Source organism: Sebastes fasciatus, chromosome 2 (assembly GCF_043250625.1).
Source record: "Sebastes fasciatus isolate fSebFas1 chromosome 2, fSebFas1.pri, whole genome shotgun sequence".
NCBI lineage: Eukaryota > Metazoa > Chordata > Actinopteri > Perciformes > Sebastidae > Sebastes > Sebastes fasciatus.
This window is the reverse complement of record NC_133796.1, coordinates 10,349,957-10,363,078: the sequence shown is the minus strand read 5'-3', so window position 1 is coordinate 10,363,078 and position 13,122 is coordinate 10,349,957. Positions and strand designations below refer to the sequence as shown.

Here is a 13,122-nt window from a genome sequence, read left to right as displayed (position 1 = left end):
AAGAAGTGTGTATTGTGGAGCGTTTACTGCGCAGTCATATCACAACGCTGCATGCCGTCCTTAAATTTCACACAAATCGACATTTTGTACACATGGCCTGGAGGTCAACAAGGCCATTAGACAGTTTTCACCTATATGCTGACTGAATCAAAAGCACACTCCATTAACCGCCAGAACGTCCAACTTTTAGTATTAGAAGTGTTTCAACAAAGCAAATGGAGGGCATCATTTCACTTTCATTCTCCCCTCGCTGAAAAACTGTATCTCAACAAGTAATGCTGTCGAGTATTTAACTCTTTCTTCCCTTTGAACAAGTGATTAGATGTGAGTGGAACTAAAAATGTGACTTCAAAACTAGCCTTGAAACTTAAATCAAAACGAGTGGATTTTGACGGTAAAATGTAGTTTATTGTTGAATCTTTTTTATTCCTTAGCACAGTCTTTTTATTTTCTCACATTTATCTTTAAGTCCAGAGAGGGTTTGCTGAGCACACACTTATTTTCCAGCTCCATGCAGCTTCGCATTAGTATATTTACACACATATACGTCTCAGAGCCACCCAGTACAACCCTCTACCAATCCCACCAGGGGTTTAGTGCTCTGCTCAACTGCATCTCAGTGTATCTCAGGGTTGTAACGTGAGGAGCGAGCGCTTTTGTGTCTTTTTTTCCCCCGGATCCGCCTTCACAATTCTGCTTCTCTATAACTTGCCGGAGGGCATCTGAGGTGTTAGCAGAATCTCAAAGACAGAAACAGCCTTCACCTCCTAATTTTTCGAACTCCTCCCTGCCAGCTCACTCTCTGAGTGAGTCCCAGACTAAACAAGTATAATCCACCACCACCACCACCACCACCCTGGAAGGCAATCCAAGCTATTGGTCTTTTCCATCAGCTGTTGGATAGATAAAATAGTAATTGAGGTAAACATAAATTTGAGAGGTGTTTCGAGTAAGGTGCCCTTTCTCTACATCTTGAACACACACAGCATTTAGTGACTGAGGCGAAGGAGGGTTTGCAGTAGTTTTCACCCTAAAAACTCATTTGCCGGGGTTCCGCTGCAAGCTAATGGCCAAATGAACACTGACTTATACTCCACCTGGTCTCATTAGACCCGACACGTTTTCGTATTGTACACAACATTAAGCCAATATTGATGCCGAGACCAGTTGCCCCCGTTGTGTAAAAGCTCGGTGCCGAGCCTAGCTGGGTGGGCTGGGAGAGGTGAAGGAGCTGGTGAGGGGCTGTATACCAATCTGTCCCCCTCTGGAGCTTTATAAAGATTAAACAAAATTAATTAAGTTCCTGTTAGTCTAAATGACTTATCTGAGGTCCACCCAGCCCATTGCACGCAAGGCTAAACCTCATCAGATGCATACTAATGATTCAACTGCTGCTGCTGTGGCGAGGGGCATTAAAACTGGCTGACTCTCTGCTTCCCAAATGACTGCATGCTATCACCTTGGGTTTTTGTCACAAGGCCACGGCAATTAGCTCGGAACATGGGGGAAAAGGAAAAAAAAAACGTCTGAACACATAATAAAAATAAAATAATTGCCCCAGTAATTATCCTCATCTTTCTCACTCAATGTCACATCGAGAAGCTGGCAATGCTCTGCGGGGAGTGAGGAATGAGTCTGGGGCTTTTTTTTTGTTGCTGTGTAAACTGGATTAGTGCTCTGCCTGTCCCACCGTGGCAGGGGAGTGATTGGATTAACGGCGTGGAGAGCACAGCAGCATGGCAGGGGGATAGATTACTGGCCCAGTTGGGCTCTTCGATGGGCGCTCCGTGGCCTGCAGGGAGCCCTGGGAGGCCCCAGACATTTTAAAGGGCCCCGATAACCATCTAGACACAGGCTCTCTCCCTGCTCTAACCACGCTGCTATCTCTGCTCTCCCAGCTCAAACAGCAGCGAACACAAGTTCACTTTTAGAGGCTATGATGTCCATTAGGTTTCTACCTGCTGCGCTGCTGCCAAGTGCAGATAAAGTGGTATCTACTCTGGCTGCAGCATGCCAGTGGGTGGTGAAAGTTTCTGAGGGTTTTCAAAACACACACACATACACATATATATATATACACATACACATTCTAGCGCCATCATGCAATTTCACATTTTTTAGTATTTAGCTCTCCAGATCGACTTGTGCAATACAATGTATAGATAGGTAGCTCCTTAGTGTTGCTGCTGACTTTGTAACTGCACTCTTAATATGAAATGATTAGCAGTACAGCCCTCTGATCCTGTTAAATGGTAACCATGTGTGTAGAAATGCCTTCTACATAGGATAAATGTAATGCCAAATGAATAACAAGACTGAGAGCCCTATCTTACAACCGGCGCAAAGCGTCTGACAATAATTAATAATTAATGCTGAATATGAATAATATATATACAATAATGTCGTGGGATTATTCCTTATTTCATGGGCTATTTGGGGATTTATACTTTATTATTACACACTTATATAAAAAAAAAAAAAAAAGTGTTCAAATACTGATTTGGAGGACGATTACCATGCCAATGATCAAAGCTTTGAAGCATTCGGGTCAGCCCTACCCAGCGCAAAGTGGCGCACAGCACAGCGCAACCGTCATTGTTAGTTTTCAGAACGACAGTTTCATTTTCACGTCCAGCGCCTACGATGTGTACGTAGCAAATGTACCTGCGCCCATCTGTGCGCCCATGTTGTTTTGTTTTTTTGTTGGTCTTAAAACGAGGTGTGATCAGGCGCATTGTTGGTGCATTGCTATATTGAGGCAGCATGAAGCGACCAAAAAAACCCCGGTCTAAAGTAATTATAGATATATATATATACATATTTAAAGGGCGCATTATTCAGATAGTAAGATGCGCCTACACAGGCGGGCTCACAACGTGGATAAACTCTGCTTGTTTCACACATTTGCTCATATGTAGTCAAATGGAGTTGTTGATGGGAAAGAGGATTGGGAGGACATCTGCTCGCGCGCTTTCACTTCACGCACAATCAGATCCGTTTCCTCAGCAGAAAACTGCTCGTTTTCCAATCTGCCAAATCCCCCATTTAAACAGCAATGCACTAATATGCAGGCGCACCTGGATTTAAAGGGAATGGGAGATGACACTCTGATCAGTTTAATTCATGTTACGCCCAAAACACATTAACCAAGAGACTAAATACAACCCCTTTGCTGCTTGCGCCTTACGCTACGCCCAGATTAGGCACCGTTTAACTTGCAAAAGTGAAGTTGGACACGCCCTAAATGCACCATACACTGTAGACCATGCGCTATTGATTGTTTAAATAGGGCCCTAAGAGTCTACAGCCATGCTAGCAGCTCTGTGAGGCCGTACTTAGGCACAGCAACGCTTGAGCTAAATGCTACTGCAGTGTGCTAACATGCTCAAAATGAAGTATATTTCCCCAAATGTTGAACTAGCTCTGAAGAAGATTTCTTCTGCCCTCTAAAGCCAGAGGTCAACAGTAGCACCTCCTTCATTTATTAAGATGTATTACTGAATAAGATAGATATCATGTGAGACAGGAGTGCTAGGTTTAGAAGAAAAAACGAGGCATAAGCAGAGAGGCAGAACAGAGTTGTTTCAACCCTTCATGCAGCAATAATAAATATGGCCTGTGTACTCATTAGCACCAAGCCGCATAGAGTTTTGAGGGGCTTGTGCTTGATAAATAATGCAGCAGAGGAGTGTCTGTTTGATCCTTGGAACAGAAGAAACCTGGGGACCATTTTTCTTCAAAGCAAAGCAGTGCAGGTAAGCAGCGGCTTCCTGGCAGAGTCACAAAGAACACCAAGTCCTTGAAACTGAGTCATTAGATTATCACATTGTTACAGTGTTTGATTAGTCTGATCAAAAAAATGCAGATCTGGCTTTAAAACTATTCCTTATTTTCTAGCCAAATGTTAAGATTGCAATTGTTGTTGCCTTCTTTTACCCAACTCAGCTGCACACATGCTTTCTTTTTCCTCGACACCACCCTCCTTTATATTCGGACAATGTTACACTCATTGAAGAACAACAACCCTGCCATTGCTAAATGAAAGGCTGCAAGCAAGCCTCTGCAGAGAAGTCTGAAGATTTTTTTAATATTCTCTAGCAAAAAAGTAGAAACCGGAAGCATCTACATCTCATCCTCTTACAGGGAACGATATGTAACTGTTCATAATTTGGTTGTAATGAGCTGTTTTGAAGACATTTCTCTCAATTCAGTTTACCTGCAGCTTTCTGAAAACCACACTGAATAACTTTTAAACTTTTTTTTCATGCCACCGGGAATTGGATTTAACAAAAATTACAAAAATACAATTAGAGTACCAAATCAGGGAGCAGCTTTCTTGGACCTCTAATTCAACATAACCAATGAATATTGTAGGAATGATGCTGGGTATTACGGGAAAAACGACGGGCGGAAATTAGCTGTCAAGGGCCATCACATTCACTGCAATGCATATTGTACTAGTAACTCTGCTCTGTACTAAAGAAGACATGCAATACAAAGAAAGCTGGCATTACACTGTGAGAAAATAATACATCTAATAATGATATTTGAGAAAACCTGCAGATTGACAAAGATCCTGGCTGAGCTCCTCCATCTGTCTGCTAGATGCTGTTCCTGAAACATTTCTGGTTAAAAAAAAAACAGTATTTCACTCTTCCTACTTTAATGCACAGGCACCTTTGGAGCATTCACTGTCATTTATACCTTCCTAAACATGCATAATTCAGTGCTTCACTCTCTGAACTCAGGAAAACATTACCTGATGTATCGAGAGGATGTGGTATAGAACGCCTACATAGGAGGCGCCGGTGCTGCCGTCGGGATGCGCAAGTTCTGCAGTTGTCTCTTTTGAAACAACACAAAAGTGCATTCAGAGCAGGCGGAGCAGGAGGATATGACAGATGGATGTGATTTAGGACAATATTCATCTCTTTCTTGAGGTTGTTCCCTCCTGCTGCAAAGTGTCTCGGGAGTCCCAGAGGGCAACAAGCGTCAATACGACTAGTCAGCGATGGGAGGATTGTGTTCTTGGCAGGGCGCTGCTATTTATAATCACTCAACACAGGGAAAGTGTCCAATACTGTTAGGAGCTCCTTATCTCTGGGCTCTGTCAATATTCCTCTGTGTAGGCGGGCAGTGATGCTATCACAGCGCACCAAACAGCAGCTTCACACAAGGCGTACCACACACACCACCCTAAATTCAAACTGACACTGGTCTCTGGTTTCTGCCTAATCCAACATACAGATCTGCAAGAACTATTCCTCACTGCCGTGTGTGTGTGCTGAATCAGTGAAGTATTGAATAAATAATTCAACCGTTTAAATTTTCCTCAATAAATTCACAGTTTGATGGAAGAAACCAACGTTTAACTGAACTACAATTACTCGTGGTTGTGTGTCTCCGCCAGTCAGGTTTCAGTTTACATCCCTGTCTTTAAAAAAATGTCACCACTTAATAATTTTATCCTGTTACACATTTGTGTGAAATTGTCGTAATTAGCATATGAATTCTTCAGTTTGGCCAAAAACGTGTTTTGTGAGGTCACAGTGACCTTTGACCACCAAATTCTAATCAGGTCATCCTTTAGTCCAAATGGATGATGTAAGGTCACTGTGACCTTGACCTTTGACCACCAAAACATAATCATTTCTTCTTTGAGTCCATGTGGACGTTTGTGCCGAAATTGAAGAAATCCCTTCAGGGTGTTCCTGAGATACTGTATTTACGAGAATGGATCAGACATATGTATGTACATATTAGGGGTGTCATGACTTCGATTCTAAATCAGAAATTGATTGAAGTTGGCTTCAGATTTCAACCATCGAAATCAAAAGCGGGATCACCATTTTTTTTCTCCACCCCCCGCCTACTTGATTGCATTTAAAAGAAAATACAGCTGTACTCAAACACATGTAACAGCCATTTCACTCATGGTTTGAACTATAAACCAGCACAAAAATCATAATTACAAACATAAGCCACCATGTTCTGAACAGACACATTACAAACACTAACAAAAGTAATATTTGCATTTTGGAACATAAAACAGCTCGGGACAGCAAACTTAAACTACACAGTCCAGCACTCGGGACTGCGCAGGCATGATGGGAAATGCGGGCTTTTACCTGTCGATACAATACTCAGGGCACTTCCTGCATGCCTGTGGCATTTTACACAGCATGAATTAGCCTAGCGGCTAGCGGACTTTAGTAAGTTAGTTCATTTCCTTACTCATTGCTCTTCTACTCTTACTTGGTGTAACATTAAGTCACTGCATCTACCGACAGAAATCAAAGTCAAATCGAATCGTAACACCCCTAGTACATATGGACGACTGCACGGAGGCACAAAAATGTTTGGAACCATTTTTACTATGCATCTGAATGCATGTTCTCTCTTTATCACACTGCAGCCCTTTGGTCAGTGAGGAGTATAACGTGCTTGGAGGTCCACCCCCCTCTGCACAGACGCTATGAGCGACCAGCATGAGTCTCTAGTGGAGTGTCAAGGACATGATCCCTCACTGGATTCCCACTCATGAATACGACTGTGTTAGGTACTGAAGTCTAGTAGTAGCTGGATGCTTTTACCTTACACCACCCTGACACTCCCTTATTAATATACTGTATTTTTTGCTCACAGACACAGCAGTTATAATTTATAGAGTATAGACATACATATGAATAGAATACAAAACGCAGCTAACACAGCTCTCCTTGTTTCCCTGTTAGGTCTTATATCTGCTGAAACCTCTTTCAGCTACTCTCTGCGTGTCTTTTGACTGAACAGTGAACTCACAGCACCTACAGTATCTAATAGGCTTATAATTGTTCAGATGAGAACAATCTGCTGAACCATTTAATCTTTAAACGGAGCGGTACGTATCTGCCTGTTAAATCAGCTGTGACTTGATCTTCAGAGACAATTAAATGAACTATTCTTTGGGCCAAAACAAGGAAGCACACACAGTTTTGTCCTTTATTTGTCCAGAGGGGGGCCCACCTGAGCTCTCACTGTTCCACAGACATAGTGGGAGCTGCCCAGTACACCCAAAGTCATACTGGTTGTCACTGGCATCCAATGGACTAGTTGATGGTATTGGGAAGGGAATTGGAACAAACTTGTTATTCAGCTGTATACACTCAAGTGCAGTGCTAGTTGACAACAATAAATAAATACATAAAATGAAATAGGCCTAGATCTGTTAACTGGCCAGGTAATATCTGTGTTATTTTGTTGTTCCGTCTCTCTCTTTTATCCCAATTTTAACATTTTTTTTATTGGTCTCACAAATATTATATGCTGTATATTGCTATAGCAAACGTTATGTAACGGCGGAATTAATTAGATTTGTGAGGAGGGAGAGAAATGCCAAAATACCCAAAGAAACTAACGCTCAAACCTAAATATATGTCTCCTAAGCCAACTTTCTCGAGGCAAAAGTACAAAATTGTTCATGTTTTCACGTCTTTTCTGAGCTGCTTTTGAGAATGTAGAGGAGTAGGGAACATTAATACAACATCTTCTGCAAAGAGGAGGAGATTTCATCTCTGCTAATGCCATGGTGAGCAGGGGTCAGACGATCTTTGACCTTCTGCAATTCATCTTAAATCAAGCCAGTTCAGAAATAAAGACCAAAATCTACTATTCAAAAGTGCATTTCAGGCTACTACAATGAGTACAAATAATACATAAGTAGCCGTGCAATGATAGCTATGTAGATGACACATACAAAATGGGAATGACACACACAAAATCCATGAATGCATACTCCTATTACTGTAACAGGGAGGCTTGATGCTGCAACAACCTACATGCAAGATGAACAGCATAAGATTTGCCATGGTTACCATAAAAACTGGCCGACATGAAGCCGCCAGTGTCTAAACATTCAATTATTCTCCTCCACAAAAGAGCTTATAATGAGTATTCAAGACTGCGAGTAGAGTATTTATATACCCTTGATGTTAAACCCCCAATAAACTCTGCATATTATGTTTCAGAAGTGTAGCTAGAAAATGAATATGCCATTAAGCTATGTCACAGAGCACGAGGGATGTCTTTGATCTTCTGTAATTTAAATAGTTTCACATGAGCACAAAATTAAATTCAGCTGGGAAGCTGGTCTTAGATTAGAAGATAATGCTGGAACTTATATATGAAATGTACATAATTGTGTTTATGTTGTTAAGTTGTATGTTGTTTGGTCTTAACAGCCTCCCAACACTGCTGCTCTGCTGTGTTCAGAGATCTTTAAACGGAAGTATGCATGACCATTTTTAATAAAGTCAGAGTACTGATTTTCTGTTCCTATCCTCATTGACAACCTGCCACTTGTGTATCCACAGGGCCAAAACAGTTAGAGCTACACACACCCACCCACCCACACAAACCCACCCCCAGACACACACACACACACAGTATTGCCATAAGTCCTTAACGACCCAAACAAAATATTCAGATTTTGATAATATACACACCACACAGATGGTGTGCATGGAGAAGCAATGTACCAAACACTAAAGACATCCCGCTCAAATTTCCTCACAAATTATTTTATGTGTGCAGAGCTGCTCACCCAGCAGGCAAGTGCTTCATAACTGCTGGCGTTGCCCCCAGCAAGGTCCGAACCGGCCCAGCTGCCACGCTGGGAAAACAAAATCAGACGCACCTAAAGTCATTTCACAAGACCAGGCTGTTTAAGGGAACCAGATATGTAGCAGCCATCACTCCATAATATCCCCTTATTTATTCAGCAAAAATGCTAAGTTTTTTCGAGCGCGGCAAGTCGCCGCCAGGTTTGCGGCGTTCAGAGTTGCTAATCGTGTTAAACAGTAGAGAGGACATGAATCGTAAGCTATATAAACAGGCCTCTAAGCGTGAGGCTGGAAGCTCAGCGGGCTCATCTCCTACCACACTGCTAAACCTCTCCATCCTCACATGAATGTCTGAGGGCTGGTGTGGGGGCCTGGGGCTGCACTGGGGAGGGAGAGCTGTTAACTCTCCGTAGAAAAAGAAAAGATCGAAACAAAAAACATATAAACAAAAAACAACCCAAGAGGGAGCAGCAGTCTTCACCCCTTAGAAATAACTTTTTTGTTAGCAGGCCCACAGGATTTGTTTAGGGTTGTTTTGGACCCAATTACAAACAAAGTAAAAAAGTATTGTGAACATCCACAACTAAAATTTACTTTTTATGTGTCAGGTGGAGTCTGCTAATGCTTTTGCCACGAGCCTTGTGGTAAACTGTACAGGAAGAGGCATAGTGATGGCCAACAGCTACTTTAAAGGACCAAAAAGTGGATTTGTTATTAACGTTTTTCTCATTCGAACATATGTTAAGTAGGGATGGGTATTATTTAGGATTATATTGGTACTACTACTCTTTTCGATACTGGTTCGGTTCTTTATCGATACTCAGAACAGGATTAGATTTTTATTTAGATTTTAAATATAACTAAATGTTTCTAGGAGCAGCAACAGTAATGTTTACAATAGCAAATCACTATACTGGAAACTAATCTAGAATGTCAATAAAACTAATAATATTCCTGAGTGAAATTTAGAAAGAATGAAGAACACAGACATCAGTCAGTATCAGTCATTCATCCTGTCCTCTGTCCTCCTCCCTCTGCTGAGGGGCAACGTACGTGGCAAGCTAAGCTCAGCAGTTAGACTACACACAGACAGCTTCTGTTTTAGCTCGTTTATAACAATTCGCTATTAGCCGAGCTAGCGCACTGTGCTCGTGTAAACATTGCGGCGATGGATGAGAGACGGCAGACAGAGCATATTGAAATATCGTGTTTACATCATGTTTATGCTTGTTGAACAGGTGTATTGTTAAAGTATTGACTCTATAGTCGTGAAGGTTTTATGGATCGTAGTTAATTTCACCTGGTTTACTTCACTGTCTCCTCCGCCGCCTCTCCGCTCTGCTATTTGCTGACTTCGCTCCGTATGTGTGCGTGTGTGTGTAAGTTGGAGGAGCTCAGACCCGACACAGAGAGCAGAAGATATGCGCGCTGCAGCGTGATAATAAATTACAACAAAAAGTTAAAAAGTATAGATAAAAGAACCGATAACGTCGGAGCTTATCAATACTCTGGTCTAATAATTTAGCGCCGTGACCGTCTAATACCGGGTTTCGATACCCATCCTTGAGGCAACTATAGAAAACATATTAGAAGAGAGAGAAATGTGCATTCCTTCCATCTTAATAATCACTTAGGCGGTCTGAACTCTGAAACCTCTCTAGCCCCCACTATTTTGATGGCAAATATCAAGCAGAAATAAGCATTGTGGTGAAGTCTTACCCTGTAGTAGTCACTGCTGTAGATGTCCCTGGACATGCCGAAGTCTCCAATCTTGACCAGCAGGCCATTGCCCACCAGGCAATTACGGGTTGCCAGATCTCTGTGGACAAAGTGCTGGGAGCCCAGGTAGACCATGCCCGAGGCAATCTGGGTGGCGATGTGCAGCATCTGGGAAAGGCCCAGCTCTCCGTTGGACTGCAGCGGCTGGCCGTCTACCAGGATCATGGCGTCTGGGCCGTGGGCTCTGGGTTACAAAAAAGAAGAAAGAAAACGATGATTGATTTGATGAACTAATATTGTTGTATTAAAGTGAGACTAGAAGTGGTGATTACGGGATAATTAAATCACTCACACAAGTAGAGAAGAGTCATAAAGTCAGTGAACTGCCTCAGTAATGTCCGTCATGAAGCAATATCCATCTAAAGTTTGCTAACATTAGCCACGATGAGCTTCTGGTCATACCAGACCACATGAGTCTGTAGCAGCCTGTATTGAATTAAGATGTGTTGTATTGCTTGGGAATTAAACATTTAAATTTTTTTTTAGAGGATATTTGTGTTTTTTCTGCCTTTAAAAGTTACATAATATCACTTAAACAGCTGGATGTGGGAACCTTTAAGCCTTTCCAGCATGACAGACTGTGACCTCGCTGCCCCATTAACAAGTAACCCAAAGCTCCTTAGAGTGCTAATAAACCCTTATCCTGGCAGTACTGGGGCCTTTTTTGGTACCTTTTGAGAATAATTAGCATAACAAAGACAGACTGCTGGAAATATTAACAAACTGACTTTAACCTGCAAGCACTCACGCAGCTTTAATTACAAAAACAAACTGTTAAGTGTCTGCACTGTTTTTATTAATTTCAGGGCTGAAATATGAGTCATTGGTGGATTTAGAGCAGTTTTTCGCCACATCACATTTCATTACAGCCTGTCAGGAATTTAAGCCAAGGCTCAGGAATTTCATCGAGGTACTCTAAGTCGTACATTTACCAGAAGGAGTTGATTATGGGTCGAGAGCTCTTTCCCTGCTTAGCATTTGTAGGTGATGATGAAGAACTAATTTCCTGTGAGAAGTTCCCGCTGTTCTCTTCACCCTCTCGTCACTGTGACAACATACTAGGCGCCATGCGGGGAAGCTCTCCCACTCTCTTCTCAGGCTGTCTTTCTTTTACCATCTCTCAATTTTAGTGCAATTCAATGTTCTTGGCTTTAAGTGTGTGTGTAATAACTCAGCTCCACTGTAGAGGGATTAGTAGTGCTCTTCCTTAGTGTGTGTCTTTTTGTCTGTCTACCTCTATTTTACTTCAGAGAGATTTAGTGGTGGTTGAACGAGTGCAGGTCGCCCTCCGATTATCTGAAGGTTGGAGCTGGATCCGCATATCAGATACTCTATTCATTCCCACTGATTCCCCACACATCTCATTTGTTAAATGTGACCAACAGGACCAATAGACCAAAAATCAGCCACGTCTTGCACCTTGCATGAAAGAATTTCATCATTCGCGACGTTGCCTTTCATTTCAGGAATGATTTCCCAACAGAAAGTCTTCACGCGCTCTTGAATCCGCACACACACACGCACGCACACACTCAATCGTAACATGTCATCTTTTCAACTATTGCTCAAACTTCAAAAACAAGATAGACCACACACACACACACTGCTGCTGTCAACGCACTTGAAACAACACACACTTCTCTCCCAGTCTCCTCCTGTGCACACTGACATCAACTCAAGTGAAGCTTCCCATTACCAAAGCGCTCGCTGTACAGGCATCGTGTCGCTTTTGTCGAGGCTTATCGGAGGTCACTTCCCCCGGTACAGTCTGACATTACGGAACAAAAGCACTAAAGCGCTCATGTTTGCTAACCCAGAAAGCTGTGAAGTTGGCTGGATATTGTATCGGTAACAGGAATTCGACAAAGTAATTTTAGTTTTCTTGGACTCTTATTGAAGTTTTACAATTGCTTACATGGACACAGTTGGCACACACATTTGCACAGTAATTAGGCTTTCACCCACTTTAGTTTGCTACTGTCTGTTCATATGATGAATTTCTAATTTGCTCAGCCGGCACCAGCCTGGTACATAAAGGTTAAATTGATTTAACCCTCAGTGAAGAACTGACCTGAGGAATTTGTTGAGGTCTCCATGCTTCATGTATTCGAACACCATGATGAGGGGGTCTCCGTCGACGCACACGCCGTAGAATTTAACGATGTGGTCGTGCTGCAGATTGGTCAGCAGCTCTGCCTCCCTCTGGAAGTCCTTTCTCGCAGACAGGTTGGGATCTTTCAGTGTCTGGAAGGGAAAATATAAAGAGAAGGTAAACATTAGAATGGATGGTTGGGGCAGTGATAATGAGCTGACAAGGCCGGACCCAGACCAAGCTCAGAGAAATCAACCAACTCATCCTTTGCAGCCCTTTGTACGTTACAGTCCATTGTGCCAGTCTGATGGTAAATTCCAATAATAATGGAAAAAAATATATGTAACTCCAGATAAATGTAAGTAATAGTATTATAATAAAACTGGTAATAATATGGGTGGCAGTAGCTCAGTCCGTGAGGACCTGGCTTGGGAACCGAAGGGTCGCCGGTTCAAATCCGCTGCGGACTCGTAGCTGGAGAGGTGCCAGATCGCCTCCTGGGCACAGCCGAGGTGAAACTGCTCCCCGGGCGCTGTATTGTAGCTACCCACTGCTCCTAATACTAAGATTGGTTAAATGCAGAGACTGAAATTTCACAGAGTGCTGTGCTGTGTACAATGTCCAACCTTGTCGTTGGTTCAGCCTGAACCT

At 42.4% G+C, this 13,122-nt stretch overlaps 1 protein-coding gene across 8 annotated transcripts in view; it reads right to left on the bottom strand.

Annotated features, from left to right (window-relative positions):
- The window catches only part of ntrk3b (neurotrophic tyrosine kinase, receptor, type 3b), a 241,698-nt gene that overhangs the window by 15,126 nt on the left and 213,450 nt on the right, over nt 1-13,122 (bottom strand). For 6 of the 8 annotated variants that reach the window (XM_074661256.1, XM_074661274.1, XM_074661282.1 and 3 more), the window contains 3 exons: nt 12,451-12,623; nt 10,320-10,563; nt 8,582-8,650 (listed from right to left, as the gene is read on the bottom strand). In XM_074661256.1, the coding sequence (XP_074517357.1) occupies nt 8,582-8,650; nt 10,320-10,563; nt 12,451-12,623 (486 nt within the window). The remainder of the gene's footprint in view (nt 1-8,581; nt 8,651-10,319; nt 10,564-12,450; nt 12,624-13,122) is intronic. The other 2 variants (XM_074661297.1, XM_074661306.1) reach the window with 1 other exon arrangement.